We start from the raw sequence: 22661 nt of genomic DNA on the forward strand, positions 1-22661 counted from the left end.
AATATATCTCTATAGCCATCGACATTATTCCAATCTTAAAGTACGTTTACATTATAACGAATTTCGTTATCCCAGTGGGTTTAAATTGTCAATTCCTTTGTACACATGTCAAATAAATCCTTATAAAGTAGGTTAACCCGGAAAAAGTTCTAATGTAAATGCCGTTTAACTTCTTATATCTTTCTGTAAGCTTCTCATCTCTCTCTATTTCCCCTATAGATCTGTCCTTATCTCTTTTCTTCTAGTGGATGATCAGGTCCGTTGCGGTCTCAGAGTGCTGCAGCCACATAAGTGACCGCACATCCCCCACCTACCGCACGTAAAATTGCCTAATGTAAATCAGAACTAATTCACACTCGATACTGGAGGGAATAAAATTCTGAATATTTTTTTAAATCTATATTTTTTTAATTGTACACATTTTTGTGTATTTCTTTTCAAATATTTTGATATAATAGATATGGATAAAACGTCCACTCCCCATCCTGCTGGAGAACAACGCCTCGCAAAAAACGAACGGATAGGTGATGGTTTAGAGGAAGCTGCCGGATATATTTTAAATGCAAAATGTCGCAAATCGATACAAAAGGCAAGAGAAAATTTTGCAAGTCTGAGTACCTCCCCCGTACTACCCGAAGAACATGTTAATGATCTCCTAAGTCCCGAATTAAAGAAAAGTCATTTTGTTACATTTCGTGAACAATTTTCTGAGGATATGTTTTTTAAAAAAACAAAATTGGGACAAGTTTATCCGTTGCAATCGAAACCCGAGAGGCTGACAAATGAAAATTTCACCTATGGCAGGAAAAGTTTGAAAACCGACAGTTTATATGAATTGATGCTGCCAAAGAAAACGGCCGGTGAAATTAATAGAGATTTTATTAACTGGCATGATAAATATGTTATATCGCATGGGCATTATTTTCCGGCAGATAGGATTCAAAGAAGGTTAGAATGTGAATTTTTATATCCTTCACCACGCTGTGGGTATATTTTTGTAACATGCTAAAGTTCGTGAAGATCGATTCGAATTTATATATAGGTTAGGGATGTACGGTTGTTAGTAACAAACGCCCATTCGGAGACTATAGTCCATTGTAATCATCCTTTATACCTAAAAAGAGAACGGGAAAAGAAGAGAGAGGAGAAGATAATAAGGGGAGAGCCTAGAGATGGCTATTTTAGCCATGTCAGATTTTTGACAAAGCCTAGGATCTGGTTGAGGTCTATTTCAGGGAAGAAGGCTAGATTATCAATTTCATATCTTTCAAACTGTTTGTGTCTTCGGTCACTCAGCGATGGGCATCTACAGAGGATATGTTCAATTGTTTCTCACGCTTCTTCGTCCTCACATAGACGACAGTAATCACCTCCGTTGGAGTCCCATTTCAAAGTGAGGGATCTAATCTTGTAGTGACCTGTTATGATTCCCACAATGATTTTGATCTCTCTTTTGTTATGTGACAACAGCGAAGAAGTTCTTCGGCGAGAGAATTCAGGCCAGACAGCATATGAGATTCTGCAACCAGGTTCTCTCGATCATCTCTTGCCGACTATCTCGCTGTAGATCAAACGGATTCAGCCAATGAAATAACCAATAGTTGGTTGCACAGATCTCTCAATCGGGAGATTGGTGTTACTATGTCCTGGAACTCAATATAAATTAACTATCCGTCGTATATCATGCAGAGCGGACTTGCAATCAAGAACTGCTTTTGAGTTTATAGTGCACGACTTCAAAGCCTTGAGGGCCGCCTGACTATCGAAATATATAGTCAACGATTCCGTATTATCAGCAGTAAGTGTTTTTACTATCTCGTTCGTTTTCGTGATTGCACGGATTTCTGCTTGAAAAACGCTACAAAGATTGTTAAGTTTATATGAGTTGTATATTTCTAATTCCCTACAGTGAATGCCTGCACCAGTGCCTTCCTTCATCTTTGACCAGTCTGTGAAAAATCTTCAGTCCAGGATTCCCTACTAGGAAAATCTACTCCGATGTCGTTAAATTCTCTATGAGAGGGAACATAGTCACGTATGTGTGTATTTCTCCTCAAGAAATCCGTTTCTCGGAGCCTCAGGGCACATCTGGCCGCCTGGAATTTAATCAAAATGTCCAGTGGTTGGAGATTCAAGATCGGATTCAAGGCTGCCTGTGGTGTACTCCTTAGCGTTCCGCAAGTCAGGATCGAAGCCGAAAGGTTTAGTTATCATAAATCCGATCGCAGTATTGAATTGAATTTTGTCAGCAGTATCTTTTTGTTGACCCCCTGCCACCATACAAGGCAACCATATGTAATAAGTCCGATTTTACTACTTTCCTTAATGGTCTTTATTTGATTTAATTTTTTATTTTATAGTTACAATGAAAATTTCAATCCCAATAAAACCTTTGGTATTTGCAAGAACACCGATACCTCGGGGCGTATGGTCCGGGAATGCATGCAACAGCCGAAAGGCTTTGTTGTCATAAATGGTACCCAAAAGAAATTTAGTGATCGCACTGTAGGCCAATTGGGAAGATCTATAAAAAGGTAAATGGAATAGTACCTATGATGGTATATAGACAGTTTTCCCCATAATCTATATTAAAATAAAAAAAAATTTGTAATAGTATTTGTTGTGTTGAAAATGGTCGTTAGAGTCGACTCTGTTTGTTGAATTATTGAAAATATCTTGCCCGCGTTCTTATGTATACTTATTTATTAAGGAATTCATTTTACACTTTTGATCGTGACCATGGCACAATGAATAGTTAGTCCATTTAGAGCAACTGTCAAAGTGCGTAATTTCTACTCGAATTCGATGTGCAATGTTGCCAACCATGTGAAATATTGTAAGGAAATTTTTGACAGATGGTCGAGACAAAAACAAAGGTTTTTGTTGTGATACCTCACCTTATTATGGCATCATGATCGTGACCATGATGCAATAATAAGGTGATGTATCAAAACAAAAACATTTGTTTTTGTCTCGATTATCTGTCAAATTTTTCCTTATAATATTTAAAAAAGTTGGCAGCATTGCACATCGAATTCAAGTAGAAATTACGCACTTTGACAGTTAATCAAGACATGATCGTGACCATGGCACAATGAATAGCTAGTCCATTTAGCGCAGCTGATGTCTTGATTAACATCACCTTATTATGCATGATGCAATAATAAGGTGATGTATACCAACAAAAACCTTTGTTTTTGTCTCGATTATCTGTCAAAATTTTCCATATAATATTTCAAATCGTTGGCAACACTGCACATCGAATTCAAGTAGAAATTACCCACTTTGACAGTTAATCAAGACATCAGCTGCGCTAAATGGACTACCTATTCATTGTGCCATGATCGTGACTTACAGAATATGAATACTTGAATAGAATGACATTGATTTATAGTGTTGCCACTGTATTGTAATTAATTATAGTTGCCAATATACAATAATTCATAAGCAGGGATCATGATGCAATAATAAGGTGCTGTATCACAGCAAAAAGCTTTGTTTGGGATATAACAGTAGTTATAGTAAGAAAACCACAATTTTCAATTTCATATTTGTAAGCACAGACCTCCATATGTACGGAAACTTCGCATTACCAACAGAGCATGGGTCCCTGTTTGTTATATGTCCGAATACATATTCCAGCTAAATACAACTATTCTCTATTGTTTCTTCAATTTCAGGACCGAACCTATTCTGCAAGTTGCAATTCCGCCTATATCTAAATCCAATAATGACAGTCAAAACATTCGTTCTATATTGGAAAACGCCGAATTTTCCGCCGAAAAAGATACCAACATAGAAGCCATTGGATATGTAAAAAATTTACGACGTAAATTATTCAATCATAAATATTTTCATATTCATGATTTGAAAATTCTGTTGGAAAAGAATGATAAAAATTCCCGCGGATTTTTGGACCTAACAGCAATATTTCAAATTTTAAGATCTTTAAATATTCGTACTGATGAAAAACTATTACATCAAGCTATGGTACATTTGCATATTATTGATGATGCAAATTCAGGAAAGCATAGAGTTAATATAGATTTATTTTGGAAAATGTTGAATTTTCAATATCCCCTGCCAAGCATTAGCTGTGGCAAGTCGGATGTTCCATACGATTTGAGAAATAATAACCCCACTGTATATCAATCATTTTGTCAAGATCGCGAAAAGGATTTGCCTAGATCTATTAGCGAGAAATCACATAAAGACCCTACAACCGCCGGCGATTGTATTTCACCGGATATAGTTGTAAGTTCGGGACTGGATGATAGGGATTTTGAAATCAAGCGTTCCAAAGAAGAACTTCATAAAATATTTGGAAATTTGCTAAAGGAGATTTTTGAAGATTTTTGGAATGCGGCTGTGAACAAATGTGGCGATGAAGATAATACAAAAATTAATGTAAATGATTTTATGGATGTTGTAAAAAATTATTTTGCAAATGAACATTAATTTGATAAAAATTAATAATTTTAATTTTTATATACATATAAAAATTTGTCATTCTGTTTGATGTAGTCTTGCTAGTCAGTGGGAAGTTTCTAACGACCATTTCAGATATTATGGAGGCCGCTCTTTCAACTCTGTCCAACTGGGCACACGCCAAGGGTCTTGGTGTGAACCCCACTAAGAAAGAATTGGTGCTCATCACTAGGAAACGTAAAATTCCAGGGTTCACAGTCATCCAATCTTCCGGTTGAGAGATCTATGCAACCACCCAGTGGATATTCCAGCTAAATACAACAATTCTCTATTGTTTCTTCAATTTCAGGACCGAACCTATTCTGCAAGTTGCAATTCCGCCTATATCTAAATCCAATAATGACAGCCATAACATTCGTTCCATATTGGAAAACGCCGAATTTTCTGCCGAAAAGGTTACCAAAATAGAAGCCATTGGATATGTAAAAAAGTTACGACGTAAATTATTCAATCATAAATATTTTTATATTCATGATTTGAAAATTCTATTGGAAAAGAAGAGTGATAAAAATTCCCATGGATTTTTGGACCTAGCAACAATATTTCACATTTTAAGATCTTTAAATATTCGTACTGATGAAAAACTATTACATCAAGCTATGGTACATTTGCATATTATTGATGATGAAAATTCAGGAAAGCATAGAGTTAATATAGATTTATTTTGGAAAATGTTGAATTTTCAATATCCCCTGCCAAGCATTAGCTGTGGCAAGTCGGATGTTCCATACGATTTGAGAAATAATAACCCCACTGTATATGAATCATTTTGTCAAGATCGCGAAAAGGATTTGCCTAGATCTATTAGCGAGAAATCACATAAAGACCCTACAACCGCAGGCGATTGTATTTCACCGGATATAGTTGTAAGTTCGGGACTGGATGATAGGGATTTTGAAATCAAGCGTTCCAAAGAAGAACTTCATAAAATATTTGGAAATTTGCTAAAGGACAATTTTGAAGATTTTTGGAATGCGGCTGTGAACAAATGTGGCGATGAAGATAATACAAAAATTAATGTAAATGATTTTATGGATGTTGTAAAAAAATATTTTGCAAATGAATATTAATTTGATAAAAATTAATAATTTTAATTTTTATATACATACATATAAAAATTTGTGTTTGATGTAGTCTTGCTAGTCAGTGGGAAGTTTCTAACGACCATTTCAGATATTATTGAGGTCGCTCTTTCAACTCTGTCCAACTGGGCACACGCCAAGGGTCTTGGTGTAAACCCCACTAAGAAAGAATTGGTGCTCAACACTAGGAAACGTAAAATTCCAGGGTTCACAGTCATCCAATCTTCCGGTTGAGAGATCTATGCAACCACCCAGTGGTTATTTCATTGGCAGAATTCGTTTGATCTACGGCGAGGTAGTCGCCAACACATGGTCAAGAGAACCATGTTGCAGAATCTCGAAAGCTGTCTGGCCAGAATTCTCTCGCCGAAGAACTTCTTCGCTGTTGTCACATAACAAGAGAGAGAGATCAAAATCATTGTTGGGATCATAACTGGTCACTGCAGGATTAGATCTCTCACTTCGAAATGGGACTCCAGTGGAGAGGATTACTGTCGTCTATGTGAGGACGAAAAAGAGTTAGATGTCCATCGCTGAGTGACAGAAGACACAAACAGTTTGAAAGATATGAAATTGATAATCTAGCTTTCTTCTCCAAAATAGACCCCAATCAAATCCTAGGCGTTGTCAAAAATCTGGAATGGCTAAAGTAATCATCTTCTAGGCTCTCCAACTATTTCTTCCTCTCTTCCATTCTCTCTTCGTTTCCCTTTTATTTTTAGTTATGAAGGATGATAACAACCGTACGTCCCCAACCTAACCTTGTAACATATATATTCTTGATCAGAATAAAATTCTATGTTGATTAATGCGTGTCCGTCTGCCTGCTGTGGTCGATTGAAATCACGGTAGAGATCGCAATTTTTGATATAGAGCTTTGAATTTTTATTTCTCTGAGATTGTTGGTATTGCAAATGGTATATATCGGTCCCACCTTTTCGATATAACGACAGACTCAAAATATTTGGTATTAGGGGAGATTTTTGACACTTTTGTACAGGATGAACATTAAAATTGTCATTCCTCGAAATATAGCGATAGGGATCGCAATATTTAAGATAAAGCTCTGAAATTCTGCACAGACATTGCTGGTACTCCTAGGATATTTAGTATTGCAAATGGGATATATCGGTCCACGTTTTGGTATAGCCCCCATCAGGGACGTACGCAGGGAGGGGGCCCTGGTTATCAGATTTCGATATATGGGAACTATATCGAAATCTGAACCGATTTTCAGAAAATTTAACACACATCGTTCTAAACTTAATTCAGTACGTTATGCAAAATTTAGTGCATATATGGGAGCTATATCTAAATCTGAATCGATTTTCACGAAACTTACCACACATCGTTTTAGAGTCAATTCATTGGATTATGCGAAATTTCGTACAAATCAAAAGATAAGCAGGGATTTTGGTGCACCATTTACATTAAATCGGTCGAAAATATATGTGGGAGCTATATCTAAATCTAAACCGATTTTCAGAAAACTTCGCAAATATCATTCTATAGTCAATTCATTGCGCTATGCCAATTTTCGTGTAAATCGAAAGAAATATAAAAAATCGGACGAAAATATATATGGGTGCTACATCTAAATCTGGATCGATTTTCATGAAACTTACGACACATCATGCTAGACTCAATTCAGTATGCTATACCAAATTTCGTGCAAATCTAATTATATATAGGGATTTTGGCGCACCATTTACATTAAATCGGACGAAAATATATATGGGAGCTATATCTAAATCTGAAACGATTTTCACCATTTCCCTTAATCAGACGAATATAATATATGAGAGCTATATCTAAATCTGTACCGATTTTTCCCAATTTCAATAGGGTTCGTCCTAGGGCCAAATGCGAGCTGTACTTTGTTTACAATTTAACATGGACAGACGGACATGCATAAATCGACATAGAAAGTGGTTCTATGAATACTCTCAATAGTAACCATGTATCTATCTTCTCGTTAGCAGATCTTGCAATTTTTGTCAATGTAATGGCCAATAGATGGTCTAAGAGTTTCCTCAATCTAGAAAGAAAGATGTACATGGAGAAGAATGATACAATTAAAAGTGGAGAAACAAAAGTCTTTCCGCGTTAATGATTTCCTGGACAACTTCTTCTTAGACGATTGGCCTATTTTAGACGTGATTTTTATATGTATTTTTTCCTTTATTAAAATCTAATAGTTTGTACAAAACATTTGCACATATAGTTCGTATTTATATACTATATATTATAAAGATATATGTATGAATATTTTACAACAAAAAAAGTAAAAAAAAAATGATAACTTTATAACTATGATCCTTATAACTTATCCACGTTCCTTTGAAGTATTTCGTAATTTCGAACGTGAATATTCACGTTCACGTTTTTCATTCCGATCTCGGCTTCGGCTACGATCCTCATCTTTGCGATAACGACGACGATCTGAATCTCTATCCCTATCCCGCTCACGATCTTTTCTTTCGCTACGTCCATTTGTATCACGACGATCACGATCCTCGCCTCTACGTCCTCCACCTCCTCCTCGTCCACTCCCTCTCGATCTTGATCTGGAACGTGAGGGAATTCGTTCACGATGTCGTTTTTCGCGCTCTTCTCGGCGCCTTTCGATTTCACTATTCCGACGTTGAGGAATTTCACGTTTCTCACGATAATCGTTTCTACGTTCCCTGCCACCATTCTGCTTTGAGGAATATTCTTCTTCTGCCTCCACGTTTCTTTGTTTGTTTTTGGGAATATCATTTTCGTAGTCTTCTCTTTTTTTACGTTTAATATCGCGTTCATTTTCAATATCTTCCGAGTCAGATCTTTTGGATTTTTTGTTAGTCTTATCTCTTGATTTGGATTTTGTGTCGTTCTTCTTCTTTTGTTTCTTGCGTTTTCCATCATCACTTTGTTCGGAATCGGATGAACTAGCTGAGGATTTGGATTCAGAGCTACTGCTTTCGCTTTTCGACGACTGGTCACTCTCGTCGGAAGAAGAATTGTTTTTCTTGGATTTCCTTTTCTTTGTCTTTTTCTTCTTGGAGTCTTTTTTACTTTTGGATTTTTCGCTTTTCTTCTTCTTTTTATTTGAGGATTTCTTCTTTTTGGATTTCCGAGTTTTACCTTTACGTTTTTTCTTATCCGTTTCCGAATCATCACTTGAAGAATCCGAATCCGATGAGGAATCACTAGAGCTTGAGGAGGAGGATGACGATGAAGAAGATTCCGAAGCTGAGGAACTAGACGACGATGTGGATGTTGAAGATGAAGAATTTGAAACATTTACTGGCTTATTGGCTAAAATTTCAGCATTAATGGCGGGCACAGACTTTGGAGCATTCTTAAGAAATTGTCGCAGCTCATCGGTGAGACCGCCCAAACCAATTGAGGTAAAGAAATTAATGGAAAATCGTGTATTCCTGGGATTATCCTTGGGAAATAGTCCCGTCAAACTTTCAGCCAAAACTTCATCTTTAAGTTTTTTATTGAGCTGGCCAAGGCCCATATATTCCGCCAATTCTTGGAATAGAATTTTTATAAAAATACGACTCGACGAAGTTGTATCATCCTCATTGAGTCGAATACAATCGAGGACATCCCAACTAATGGCATCGGTAAATAGTAAATGGGCAAAGAATTTGCTGACATTCCTCAGACGATTTGTGTCCAAACGATGTGTTGTCTGATAGGTGTCCTTGAAGATCTCCTCAAATGGTTCTATATAGGATTTATTGATATTGCAAAATCTTTGTGCCAGCAGGCCATAGAATTTCTCATAGGTTCGCTGTTCTGCACAACAGTCTAAAAACATGTGGCAGAGTTCAATTTCTTGTCCTGGTTTCAATTGCATTTTCATTAGTTTATGGGCACACTCCTCATAATCCAAACTGGAATTAATGGTCAAGTAGATGGTTCTTCTCAAAGCAATCAAATTGGTTTCGGTATTATCAATAATATCGCCAGCTGTGGGTTTATCTTCGCCCTCATTTTTGTCATCATCCGAATCGGAAGATTCAGAATCGGAATCACTGCCGGAACCTGAGGATTCATCAGAGTCTGAGGCATCACTGCCCAAAATCTCTTTACTCAGTCCCTTATATTTCTCTTCATTGGCCTCATACTGGTCATCGAATTTAAATGCATCTGAAAAGAAAGGGAAATAGATTTCAAATTAGAAGAAATAATTGGAAATATATTGTATTCAAACTTACTCAGTACATCCTCGGGTGAGGTGGCATCATCCAACATTAGTAAATGGGTAAATTGATCATCTTCTTCCACCAATTCGAGCGACTCAATTACCGACTGATGATCTTTAAAGCCATCCTTGCGTACTTGAAATACCACTTCAATCATATACTGGACCCGCTTATCCAACTTGCCTTCATGCAGGATATTCTTGAGCATTTCAAAGATTGCTCCAATACCCTTGGAGGACACCTCCGTCAATTTCATACCACATTCTTTGAGAAAAGCTATGGCCACTTCAACACTATCATCTGTGGGAGATTCCACGAGTAGTGTTAATATTTCCAAAGCTAAAATTTCGTGGGCCACTCGTTGATTTACCAAATGAGCAATGAAACGCGATGAGGATAAACACACGGTTTTATCGTTACGACGAAAAGCCCTCTTAAATTGTATAACCAAACGTTTCAGTAGCAGCTCTCCAATATTGGGGAATTTCGAATTTATAATGGCAACCAAAGCGGCATAGACATGGGTAAAGGTTGGCGATGCAGCTTGAGCCTGAATTATGGAACGACACAGTAAACCTCTTCCGCGCACGATATTCTCCTTGAGCAGTTCCCGCGTAATAATGGCAATATTATCAACATTCACTTTGTTGATGTAACCATGTATGGATTTCTTAAGAGCTTCCCAGGCTATACGCTGATAGGCAGCCGAGGCTTTGTCTGTTATTTCTGCCTGCATCATACGCAATTTGGCTGGCGGAATATAAGCACCACCGGTACGTGAGGTTAATATGTCGACGGTTTTCCTTTGACGTTCCGTAATCTTGGCCTTGGGATCAGTAACTGTGGCATTGTCGTTCTCTTTATCTTTTTCCATTTCTGCAGATACTTTATTATCACCACTCCTGGCGCCTGATGACTTGGAGGACTCATCATCATCACGTCGGGAACGTTTCGATTTTTCCCTTTCATCCCGTTCAGCATGGCGTCGCTTTCGTTCTTCCCGCCTTCTTTCAATGGACTCGGAACGACGTGAACGTCGCCGGGACTCATAATCTGAGGAGGGTGAACGACGTCGTTCATGTCTTCTTTCACGGGAGCGGGAACGTCTTGGTGATCGAGAACGTTGTTTACGTTCGGGTCTTCGGGAACGACTGCGACTTCGGCTAGTTCTTGATTTAGGATTGCGTTTTAATTGATCTTCATCACCTTTGGAGGGGCTTCGTTTGTCTCGACTATCCCTGGAGTAGCTTCTTCTGTTCCTCGATGAACTACGTCTAGATCTCGAGGTACTTCTTTTATCTTGGGAGAGACTTCTTTTCGCTCTTGATGGACTTTTAGATCTTGAACGACTTTTGTTACCACCTGATGGACTTCTTTTTGCTCTAGTCGAACTTCTATCATCCTTTGAGGGACTTCTTTTATCTCTTGAAGGGGTCATTTTAGATCTAGATTGACTCCTATCATCTCTTGATGATTTTCTTTTGGATTTTGATGGACTTCTAGATTTTGAACGACTTCTTTTATCTCTTGAGGGACTTCTTTTGTCAACCGAATGGCTTTTACTGTCCCTTGAAGCACTACGTCTTTCCTTAGAACGGCTTCTATTATTATTAGAGTGAGATCGTGGTGGTGAAGATGCCGTTTCTTTAGTCTCTGTTATTTCACCTTCCTCGGCATCATTTGGATCAGGAACTTCATCTTGACTCGGTTTTGTTACTTCCTCCACTTTGTCATCATCTAAAGGCTTCTTATCATTCTCCTTTACCTTGGGACTATCATTCTTGGAAATATCTGTTGCAGTTTTCTCCTCCTCTTTATCCTTATTCTCCTCTACACTTTTCACAACATCTTTTTCCTCCTTCCGCTCTCCTTTTTCCTTTGATTTGCTCACCTTCTTCCCTTTACCCTTTTCACTGCCCGATGAAGAGGAATCTGAACTTGAAGACACTTCTCCATCACTGGAACTACTCGACGAATCTGAGGAGTCAGAATCCGATGACGACGAAGAAGATTCTGAACTAGATTCTTGTTTCTTTCTACGCGATTTCTTTTCATCCTTCGATGAAGATGATTTTTCCCTACTCCGGCGTCCATCAGTGTCGGCTTTCATTTTTTCCTTTTTATTGTTGTTGTCTGATTTTGTATTTGTGTCTACCACATTTTCTTCCGCGGCGCCACTTTTATTTTCATCACGCGACTCGTTATTTGTATCCTCCGACGAGTTTGATGATGTGGAGGTATTATTCTCAGATTGACTACCAGTCATGGTAAATGCAGCAGAACTTTTTCGACGTGTTTTTTTTTATTTTTTCAATAATTCATAAAACGTTTAACAATCAAGAAAATATCTCCGCCAACAGAACATATGCCAAATGAAAAAAATAGCTTGACATTTCATGTCGGGGTTGCCATATTTACATTTGTATCATGCAATTCATGAAACGACTGAATGACGCGTAAGATTATGAGATGAAAGCGTAAGTCGTATAGACTTTTTAACTAGTGACAACAATTAACAAAATGGCGGAACTTTGATTTTTTTTTTTGAAAAATCACCTATTTTTGACCACAAACTAAGTTTAAAAATAAGGAAGATCTTCACCGATTGGCTTTATCCTAGTTCATACACTCGCAGAGAAACGTCCCAAAATTTGAAATCAATTGGGTTATTAGTTTTTGAGTTATCGTGCCCGCCATTCGCAAAAACGCTGTATGGAGAAAAACGCGTTTAAAGTTTGAGAAGCCCTCTTGCTGTCACCTGATGCTAACACAATAAATCGGCTATTTCTTCAAAAATTGTTGAGATTTTCACTTGAAAATTTATAGGGACATTCTTGAATTAGTGTAGGTTCAAATTAAATCAAAATAAAAAATTAAATTTTTTGAAACCGAGAATGGGTAGGGTCCCCTTAAAAAGTGTATACTTCTTATGACCCAGCCTCCCAAGAATTCCAATGGAAACTATGGGTTCCGGATTCACTCACGCATGTCCTAATGGAACAAACGCCTGACAGAGCTACATGTGCCCACGGTGATATCTCTAAAACTTTATATCGGCTAAGGAAGAAATATTATTGATATATATTATTATTGAAATATATTCAAGTTTAATTGAAATGAAAATGATGTTTTTAACACGTTTGTCTGGAAGTAATTACATTGTTATGGATGAAACAAACATTTTATGGTATTCCCTACTGGATTTTGGGAAGAAATCATAACTTTTCATTCACTTTTTTGCGTTTTTAGTTTTGTGTTGAAAAAATGCCAAATAAACACAAACAATTGCTGCGTATATTTATTTTATTTTTGGCAGAAGAAGCCACATGTGCATAGTTGCTTTTTTGTTATTCACCTCAAGCTGCCCTACCTTGTATTATTGTACCATGTGGCTTCCCAGGTGCGACAATATGTTTCAAAGTGTACCGTTTGTAAGGAAACCAAGCCGACAATCCTGAAATTGGCAACGAAGTAGTAACTCAACGACCATTTAAACAAATTTCTCGTTAAGATTTTCTCGGTAAATATCCACGGTCCAAAAGTGGCAACGCTCTTATATTTATTGTCGTTGATCACTTAAGTAAATTTACATTTTTGAAAACCACATATCTAAAACATTTAAAGAAATGATCAAAATCTATGGAATCAATCATCTTCAAATAGCACCCTATGACCCGCAATCGAATGCATCGGAACGGATAAACAAACATGATCTTGCTGCCATAAGAGCCTATCTATATAGTGAAGAAGATGTACCGCAGAGCGGTTAACAAATGCAAACGATTCATCGGACAGAAAGCGAATCCATCACGGATAAGGAGTTCATTTTCATCAAGAAGAACCTAAAATTCGGAGGGTAAGAGACTGTCGAAGTCAGCCCGACGGAAATCCAGTAAAAAAGCCTCCAAGAAGGCTGATGGGAAGGTAGTAGACTAGCAGCCGTAGCGGTCTAAGAGATACCAAGCGGAACGTTAACCTCAGTGTGGATCCCACCACCTTTTAAGGGACTAGAGAACACACTACGGTTAGTGAAAAGTGAGGAGGTGGAGAATCCTCGCCTCATTTGAAAGAACGGCGGTGTAGTCGCAAAGTTCGTTACCTACTCTGCTGGTGAGCAGTATTTTATGAAGAACAAGGAGGAGTTGTTTTACGGGAAGGGGGAACTCCATTTCCGTCTCCCGCCATTAAAACAATAAAAGCAGACAGCAGCAAGCGCTAAATGTGGTGCAGATTAATCTGAATCATTGTAGAGCAGCAGCTGCTGAACTGCTTCCCATCTTCTTTTTCTCGTATACCGACATCGCGCTCATCCAGGAACCGTATCTCTACAAATATAAGGTGACTGGTTTGAGTGATAAAAAATACACGGTTTTGACCGCCTCAGCGGGGGAGAAGGTAAGAACGAAAAGAACTTAAGAACAAAAAAACTTAATGCTTCTTTCTCAAGTCAGTGTTTAATTCCAACCGCCAACAATAAAGTCGATACCTAAAAAAATAGGATTGATAAACTAGTTTTAAAATTTAGTTGACTTGATTTAGCGGGTTGAGATCCCATAGCTGGAAAAGAAGCCGAGAGCTATAGGTAACACATTGTATCCCGATCAAAAATGTGTGCAAATAAGTACGAAAACATACCTGCTGGAGCCCGATCATTTAGAAACTTCTATGACAAACACTAGCCCACGCGGTGCTATCCAGTGAACGGAGTCAAGACCCAAATATTAAATGTTCCCGTAGAGAGTAGCTTCCACCATTTTACCTTATCCGCATCTCTTAGATAAAACCCCAAACATTAAATATACTTCTAGAGAATATGCAATTTTCTTTTGAAAATTAATAAAAAACAATTTAAAATGTTTGGATTTTTTAATTAGAATATATTTATAATTATTTTTATTATATAATAATTTTCATTAACAGAAAAGAAAACAATACTTAGCAATTACAGAGTTTGTTGGTTGATTTTTGTTTGTTTTTGTTATTATTTTAATGCATAAATTATACATAATGTATAATGAATAAGAAAACGACGTAAAGAAAAGAAAAAAAAATGATTAAAAAAAAATAACAACTACTACGTTTTTTTAAAAACAAAACTTAAATTAATGTCAATCTAAGCATCTTTTTGAGATGGTTTTGTGGGTCTAGTTTCGGGTCGTTTTGGTGTAACATCATCGTCGCTGCTCGACGAAGACGACGAAGAAGATTGACCCTTGGCATTGGCCTTCTTATCGGGTATGGTGTAGGGGAATTCTTTGTTTTCGGCTTCCAGAGCAGATTTCAGACGCAGCAATGCGGTACGATTGATGTGTTCTAAACATACATCTTTAATGGCGGTCTTGAGAGTTTCCAAAGCTTTGCCTGAATTACCCTTGGCCGTTTGTATGTCAATTAAACAGGAATAGGCGTTGCCAATGGCACCTTCGGATATTTTCGATTCACGCAACTGACTGATGACACTTTCGGCCAATTTGTCGTCGTTTTGATCGCGAGCCGTTTGCAGCACACGTTGGAACATTAGGCGTGGGGCACTGGAGAGATATTTTTCCCAAATGCTTTTTGAGACGGCCTCATTGCCCTTGGAAATGTGATGAATCCATAAGACATTCATGGGACCCAATTGATTGTGTTTGGCATAGTCTTCGGCGAGTTTTTGGACTGGGGAAGAGAAAATCGAAGATATGTAAAATAAAATATATAATGGTTTTGTCTTGGAAACTTACATTGATCCACCAATTCGGGATGCTTGTCCAAAATACCCAAAGCTCCACCGCGTGGGAATGTCTCAGCCAATTTGGCAACTTCTTGTGGGGTTTTGGTGGCAGCCAAATCATCACTCAATTTCTTGAAATATTGTTCACCCTTGCCGGCCACAATATTGGCGTGGCAGTAACGATTGTCAAAGGAAATAATGCGCTTTTGTTCCTCGTTAAGCTGTTGACCAATAATTTGCATGGTCTCCAAATCACCACTGTTGGCAATGCGATTCAAATAGAATTTAAACACTTTGGGCAAGGGATAGAGTTTGGAGGCCAACATTTCATTGACATATTTGGTGGCTTCACTGAGACGATCAGCCCGCACCAACAATTCAATCAAATGTGAGTTGTCCATTAGCGAGGGTTGTTCATTGGGTTTCAATTGATTTTTGGCTTCAAGGGCAGCTTCCAAATCGTTGTTTTTCAATGCCTTGCGTAGCAAAGAGATGTTGGAGGGAGTTTTGTTTTCCACGGCTTTAGCAGGAGTGGCTGTTGATTTCTTCGACAACTTTTCTGCAGCGGGTTTCTTTACAGATTCCTCAGCGGCCTTGGCCACAGCGGCTATTTTCGATTTACGTATCTGTTGTTTAGTTTCAACGATAAATGGTACTGGGATATTCTTGGATTCCAACAATTCAGCCAATTTAACCAAGAACTCATCATTGGGTGTAATATTTTCTTCTTGCATTTTGGTCCATAGGCCCAAAGCTTTGTCGGTATCCTCGGTCTTGCAATAGCTTTGCAAGAGGCTGAAGTAGATCTTGTTGCGATCAATGTGATTTAGATCACGTGTGGCCTCAATCAAACCTTCCAATGGCTCTACCATTCCCTCGTTCTTATAACGTTCACAGGCGGTATCAATGCGATGGGGTCTGGTACGCAAGCCAGGAGTTTCCAAAATCTTACGGGCCTGTCTTACACGGCCACATTCCACAAAAGAGAACACCAAATCATAAAGGCTGTTAATTTCGCCGTGAATGTTGGTGCTAAGATCGGTGAGCTTTTGCAAATTGTTCGCGTCCTCGGCTTGAATCAGACGACGAGCCAGCTCATTTTTCCATGGTGTCGATTTGTATTCTTGGCAGATTTTCTCAAATGCCTCCATTGCCTTGGGAATGTTATCGTTGACCAGGTGGACCTAATTTCCAAAAGAAATCAAAAATATTTCATTTGTTTTCAAATTAATTGAATTTTCCACTTCTCACTCACCTTAATCAATGGACCCAAAATAACGTTGGTGGGCAGTATGAAGTTACCCTTGACAAAGGCATCAAACATTTTTTGCAATTTGTCTACGTTGCCAGTCTCAGCCAACCCATTCAAAATACGCCATACCTTGGAGGCATTGTTGTAATTGTTTTCACTTTCGGCCACCGATTGAGGTTTCTTATTCTCCTCTAGGAATTTCAAGGCATCATCAAAACGTTCCTCTTTGAGTAGAACTTCAACAATGCCCACCGTTTTGGTGGTATCCAAGCGGAATTCTGGTTCTTTGGCTTTAATTTTATTGTATGTTGCAATGGCATCTGAGACACGTTCATGATAGGTATACAAATCAATTAGCTGGGCATGGACACCCGATCCCATGCTATAGTTTTCCTTTTCCAAACGTTCAACAACTTCCAAGGTTTTTTCCAACTTTTTGCTACGGAAACAGGCATTTAGCAGATGGCGTTTAATGTGATTTGTATTCTCGCCCTTGGCTTCCAAATTGGCAATGAAACGTTCAAGTTCTAAAGGAAGAGATTAAAATAAAAATTAGAATCCCTCACGAAACTATTTGTGAGCTACTTACCCTCCACAGTCAATGATTCCAAACCCCTCTTTTTGGGTGCATTCTTCAGGGGTACCAATTCCAATTCACCCGAAGATAATTTACCCAAATTTTCAGAAATACTGGGGGTCATATCGGAGCCCAATTTATCCGATAATTTCTCGGCATTTTGATTGCTGATGGTAAAGCCATGTTGCACCAATTTGGGCAGCAAACGTTCCAATACCTTAACACGTTCTGTACGGAAATATGAGGCAACATCCACCACCAAATCGCCAACAACATCAACACCTCCCTTATTATTGGTGGGCAAATCTAATTCCTCAGTTTCTGCCTCCTCATTAGCTTGTTCGGACTTTGTGGCGGAAGGAGTGGTAGTAGCAGCATTGGTGGTAGTCTTCTTTTGAGCACTTTCATACAGCTGGCGGGCACATTGTACAAATGCATCATAGTTTTGTACCTTGCCAAAAGCTTGAATCAATGGCTGGCGGAAAGTTTGCAGATTATAAATGGCACTGTAGTTTTCCATAATGGTGGCGGCCTCCTTAATTTGATGATTGTTGAGGGCAGCACAGCAAGTGGCGGCAGCAGCGGTGCCATTGGAAACACCAACATCACGCAACAAAGTTATGATTTTATCGGAATTCTTTTCCTTGAGGTTGGGGATAACATAATCACGTATGGTCTCAGCGGATGGGGTCATATTGAACTCCTCTTGCATTTTACGTAAAATGCCAACAATTTGATTTGGTTCCACAGAGCAAATCAAGGGCCAGAAATAATGTTGTCTTACGGGGATGCCGGCATTTTTCATTTCCGTTAACAAAGGCAGGGTGCTGTTCACCAAACCCTGGGTTAGGCCAGCCTCAGTGGCCACCAACAAAGCCTTGGAATTTAAACCTGAAAAATAAAACAAAAACAAATTAATTTCCATACCCAAAATAATGCCCCAAAAAACACTTACCCTCATCCTGCAAAGTTTTACAAATAGCCAATATCTTCTCCACTGGCCGATTGGCCTTAACCAATTGGCGTATAAAGAATGTACCCACATCAACGGGTTGACCATCTGGGCGATTACCACGTGGCATAATACGCAACAACTTAAGGCAAACATCTTCATAGCCGCTATTGGTTAGACGCAAAATAATGTTGGCACAATCTTGATTGAAACCAGCCGAACGATGGAATTTGGTCAAAAGACTATCCACCTTATCACCATGACCATTAATGGCAAGATTATAGATAATATCTAAAATATCCTTGTCCAACAGGAGAATTTCATTCTTTTCGCATTCGGCCAAGGTGTTATTGATGCTATCCATATCACCATGTTTGGCATAACAGCACAACAGAGTGGTATAGGTATCAGCGCTGGCTTCCAAACCGGCCTGTTTCATAACGGACAAAATACCTTTGGCGGATTCCATGTCACCAGCCTGTATGGGAAAAAATAATAGAAATTTACTTGTAATTTTTAAAACTTTAAAATGTACGGTTGTGGTTCGAATACTCCATGAAATATATACCCAAAATTCGAGTTTATTAATAAAAAATCCTAAAAGAATACTAAGGAAATCCCACGCTTGTGGGTCCTGGGGGAAATACGAATGATACCTTCAAAATGACCGAAAATGAGGCGGAATCTTTATATGGAGGTTCCGTACAAATACAAACCTATATGTGAATATATTTTATCATTTGTCAAAATATGGACCTACATTGAAAATCTTCTGGAAAGATGTTTTCGCCCTACGGGAATCCGAAATACAATGGAGAAATTCGGTTAAAATGTTTAAAATGCCGAAAAAGGGAGTTAGGTAAAAGCATGGACCCATAACAAAAATTGTTCACAAATTTATTTTCAAACGTGCCTAAATTCCAAAAATAAAGAAAAATTGGTGTAGCTAGAAAATGGGACAGGTATGGATGGACCCATAACAAAAATGTTGACTAATATATTTTCACCCACTAAGAGCCTGGTATGCCAGATAACAGCCACTTTGCGGTGAAAATACGGCTACAAACCTTAAAATATCGAATATGAGTCGGAACATTTATATGGGGGCTATATACAAATATGGACCTATATTGAATATTTTTGTGGAGAGGTTTTGATATTCCTCACCGAAAATATATTTAAAAAATCCACGCCTCTAGGTTTTGATATTCTTCACCAAACATATGCCCGCAATCGAATCTTTCAACTCTGATATTCCATGAAAATTATTTTTCTATTCCTAGCTCCAATATCCCTTTAAAATATTTTTTTAATCTCAAATAAATTCATAATTAACAATCAATAAAATCTCCCTCTTACCTGTGAGTGTCCCAAAATCAATGAATTGAATACGGCCTCGTTAACGGGCAAATTCTTTGCTCGCATATATTCCAAAATCCTTGTGGCTCCATCAATATCACCTTGCTGACAGTAGCGAGCAATCAAACGTTGATATGTCACCCGATTCGGTTCAATTGACTTTGATTCGATTTCAGCCAGAAAATCGGCCGGTGAAAATTGATGTTCATTTTCCAAATAGACACGCAACAAAGCATTGTAATGTGATATGTCCATGGGTACATTTAGAGCATTTAACGTTTTCCATATTTCCTGCACCAATGCTGTGCGTACTTCGGGTAATTCTTCTGGGACCAAATTACCACAACATCTAATTACCAACAGTGATTGAGAGCTGGTAGCGGAACGTTGTGTGCGTATCTCTTCGAGAACATCTTCAATGTCTCGGCGTGATATACGACCCATACGACGGACATCTTTATCCAAACGTTTGATTTGTTTGTCCAGGCTGAGATCAGCTTTGGGTGCTGCTGCGGGACCATTGGCGAAGCCACTAGAAAAAACAAATACAAAAACAAACATTATTTTGTGTTTTTTCTTTCACATTGAGGTTATGTCATTGGATTATACACCACAGATCTCAGCTATATGGTTACACTGAAAAATCTTGAAATTTCTATTCAATTCTTGAAATTTATCTATAAAACTTCGAGCCTTTTTGTAACATCTCCAAATTTGCATTCAATATTACACCAGCTTATTTCAAAATTTATTTATTCTATTGCGTAAGCTCTATGCCGGGAGTCTGTTCTGGTGTATACTTACTTTTGGAATTGTGTGCACATGCATGTGGTATTCTGAAGCAGAGAGCTGCTATCCGGCTCCCGTACAGTATTCACGACAACATTTCGCGTAAAACCAGCAAAATACCGTAGAAATTTACCGGTTCTCAATATTGAGGCCATGTTTTTCGTTTAAATGATTTTTGTAATACTTTGTAACTGGCGATGTGAAATACCTCAGACCCCAAAAACACGGCACGTTTGACGTTCGTTTCTGACTGAAAAATCGAAAACAAGTGAGGAGCTGTCAAAACCGTATGTTTTCTGTGCATGGCGAGCAGAGATGGATGTTGTGAGAAACATATGTATTTGGCAAACATATGGTGCTTACGTGCAGTCGTAGTTAGTGGAAACGTAACGTAGAGGAATTTCACAGCTGAAAGCAATTTTTTTACAAAATTTTCTATATTTTTGTCGAGGCATATCAAAACCTGAAGGCGTGGATTTTTTAAAACCGATATTATTGCCTAAAAGAAAATGCGATGGAAAGTGACAGGCGTAAGTAAATCAGACGATTATGCACTGTATTATAACTGCCATGAAGCGAGAAATGAATTTGGCTGCGGAATAAAAGACCTTGTTTCCAGATTCACTCCAGTAGATGAGCGAATTGCTATAATGCATATAAATGCGAAGTTCTTCTAAATTCAGTCATATTTGCGCATATGCTCTGACAGAAGACAAAGATGAGTAGACCAAAGGCACATTTTACGAGCGCACAGAAGCAGCATATGGCCGCTTCCCTGACCATTACATTCAAATTCTGTTAGGAGATTTTAATGCAAAAATCGGAAGGAAGAGCTGTATTCTTCTTCCTATAGGAGAGCTGCAGGAAATTTTCTTCCATAGGAGAGCTGGAGATCTTCTTCTTCCTATAGGAGAACTGTAGGTATTATTCTTCCTGTGGAAGTGCTGGAGGTATTCTTTTTCCTGTGGAAGTGATGGAGGTATTCTTCTTCCTATGGAAGAGCGGCAGCTATTATTTTTCTTATAGAAGATCTGGAGGTATTATTTGTCCTGTGGAAGAGCTGCAGGTATTTTTCTTCGCACACACTCTTCTTCCTGTGGATGAGCTGCATGTATTCTTCCTTTGAAAGAGCTGGAGGTATTCTTCTTCCTACAGAAGAGCTGGAAGCGTTCTCCTTCATGTGGAAAAGCTGCAGGCATTCTTCTTCCTGTGGAAGTTCTGGAGGTATTCGTCTTCCTGTGGAAGAGCTGTAGGTAGTCTTCATCCTATGGAAGAGCTGCAGCTATTCTTCTTTCTATAGAAAATCATGAGGTATTCTTTGTCCTGTGAAAGAGCTGCAAGTATTCTTCTTCCTACGGAAGAGCTGGAGGTATTATTTTTTGTAGAAGCGCTGCAGATACTCTTCTTCTTTTGAAAGAGCTGGAGATATTTTTCTTCCTTTGAATGAACTGGAGATATTCTTCTTCCTTTGAAAGAGCTGGAGGTATTCTTCTTCCTTTGAAAGAGCTGGAGGTATTCTTCCTATGCAAGACCTGGAGGTATTCTTCTTCCTACAGAAGAGCTGGAGGCGTTCTTCTTCCTGTGGAATAGCTGCAGGTATTCTTCTTCCTATGGAAGAGCTGAAGGTATTCTTCATCTGATGGAAGAGCTGAAGGAATTATTCTTCCAAAAATATTTTGTCCCACCGTCGGAAAATTCGGCCTCCATAAAGAAACATCAGACAACGGCATGAGGTTAATTGACTTCGCGGCAGCAAAAAAGTGGTAGTTAGCAACACCAGATTCAAGCATCTCGATATACACAAGGCCACCTGGATTTCTCCCGATCGAACAACGAGAAATCAAATCGATCATGTTGTGATAGATGGAAGGCATTCATACAGTGTTTTCGACGTTCGATCGATATGAGGAGCAAATATCGATTCGGACCACTACATTGTAGCAGCCATGGTTCGCATTCGTCTTAATGTAGCAGCAAAGGTGCGCGGAAACTCGACGTGTCCTGTGGAAGAGCTGCAAGCATTCTTCTTCCTACGGAAGACGTTCGATCGATATGAGGAGCGAATATCGATTCGGACCACTACATTGTAGCAGCCATGGTTCGCACTCGTCTTAATGTAGCAGCAAAGGTGCGCGGAAACTCGACGTCGAAAGCTGCAAACACAGAAGCCTACTCCGTTCATCTTACCCAACTGTTTGACGAAAGCACTTCTTGTCCAGATAATAGTATAGAAGCACAATGGGAAAG

General features: G+C 38.5%; 3 protein-coding genes across 3 annotated transcripts; 1 reads left to right on the forward strand and 2 right to left on the reverse strand.

Moving 5' to 3' along the window:
- Positions 1-460: 460 nt before the first annotated feature.
- LOC133321871 (EF-hand domain-containing family member B-like) lies at positions 461-6298 on the forward strand. The gene is made up of 4 exons (XM_061530945.1): positions 461-948; positions 2361-2534; positions 3681-4407; positions 6293-6298. The coding sequence occupies exons 1-4, from the start codon at positions 461-463 to the stop codon at positions 6296-6298; spliced, it is 1395 nt and encodes a 464-aa protein (XP_061386929.1).
- A 1598-nt stretch (positions 6299-7896) lies between these two features.
- LOC133321866 (pre-mRNA-splicing factor CWC22 homolog) lies at positions 7897-12038 on the reverse strand. Its single transcript, XM_061530940.1, has 2 exons — positions 9785-12038; positions 7897-9716 (listed from the first exon to the last, which is right to left on the reverse strand). Exons 1-2 carry the CDS (start codon positions 12036-12038, stop codon positions 7897-7899), a joined length of 4074 nt encoding a protein of 1357 aa, XP_061386924.1.
- A 2804-nt stretch (positions 12039-14842) lies between these two features.
- Positions 14843-20599, reverse strand: LOC133321870 (leucine-rich PPR motif-containing protein, mitochondrial). The gene is made up of 7 exons (XM_061530943.1): positions 20430-20599; positions 19626-20157; positions 18270-18744; positions 17327-18205; positions 16741-17264; positions 15496-16669; positions 14843-15430 (listed from the first exon to the last, which is right to left on the reverse strand). The coding sequence occupies exons 1-7, from the start codon at positions 20567-20569 to the stop codon at positions 14886-14888; spliced, it is 4269 nt and encodes a 1422-aa protein (XP_061386927.1). The 5' UTR covers positions 20570-20599; the 3' UTR covers positions 14843-14885.
- Between the last annotated feature and the right edge of the window lie 2062 nt (positions 20600-22661).

Source organism: Musca vetustissima, unplaced genomic scaffold, assembly GCF_032173495.1.
Source record: "Musca vetustissima isolate MV318-11 ecotype Yass unplaced genomic scaffold, APGP_CSIRO_Mvet_v1 utg1662, whole genome shotgun sequence".
In the NCBI taxonomy this organism is placed as follows: Eukaryota; Metazoa; Arthropoda; class Insecta; order Diptera; family Muscidae; genus Musca; species Musca vetustissima.

Excerpts from the sequence above, each read along its gene's own strand:
- LOC133321871 (XM_061530945.1), top strand. The coding sequence starts at position 461 with ATGGATAAAACGTCCACTCCCCATCCTGCTGGAGAACAACGCCTCGCA. Across the intron at positions 949-2,360 it reads GCAGATAGGATTCAAAGAAG|TTACAATGAAAATTTCAATC; the intron begins GTTAGAATGTGA and ends TTTATTTTATAG. Across the intron at positions 2,535-3,680 it reads TTGGGAAGATCTATAAAAAG|GACCGAACCTATTCTGCAAG; the intron begins GTAAATGGAATA and ends CTTCAATTTCAG.
- LOC133321866 (XM_061530940.1), bottom strand. The coding sequence starts at position 12,038 with ATGACTGGTAGTCAATCTGAGAATAATACCTCCACATCATCAAACTCG. Across the intron at positions 9,717-9,784 it reads CTCACCCGAGGATGTACTGA|ATGCATTTAAATTCGATGAC; the intron begins GTAAGTTTGAAT and ends CTTTCTTTTCAG.
- LOC133321870 (XM_061530943.1), bottom strand. The coding sequence starts at position 20,569 with ATGGCCTCAATATTGAGAACCGGTAAATTTCTACGGTATTTTGCTGGT. Across the intron at positions 18,206-18,269 it reads TAAAACTTTGCAGGATGAGG|GTTTAAATTCCAAGGCTTTG; the intron begins GTAAGTGTTTTT and ends TTTATTTTTCAG. Across the intron at positions 17,265-17,326 it reads GGAATCATTGACTGTGGAGG|AACTTGAACGTTTCATTGCC; the intron begins GTAAGTAGCTCA and ends CTCTTCCTTTAG.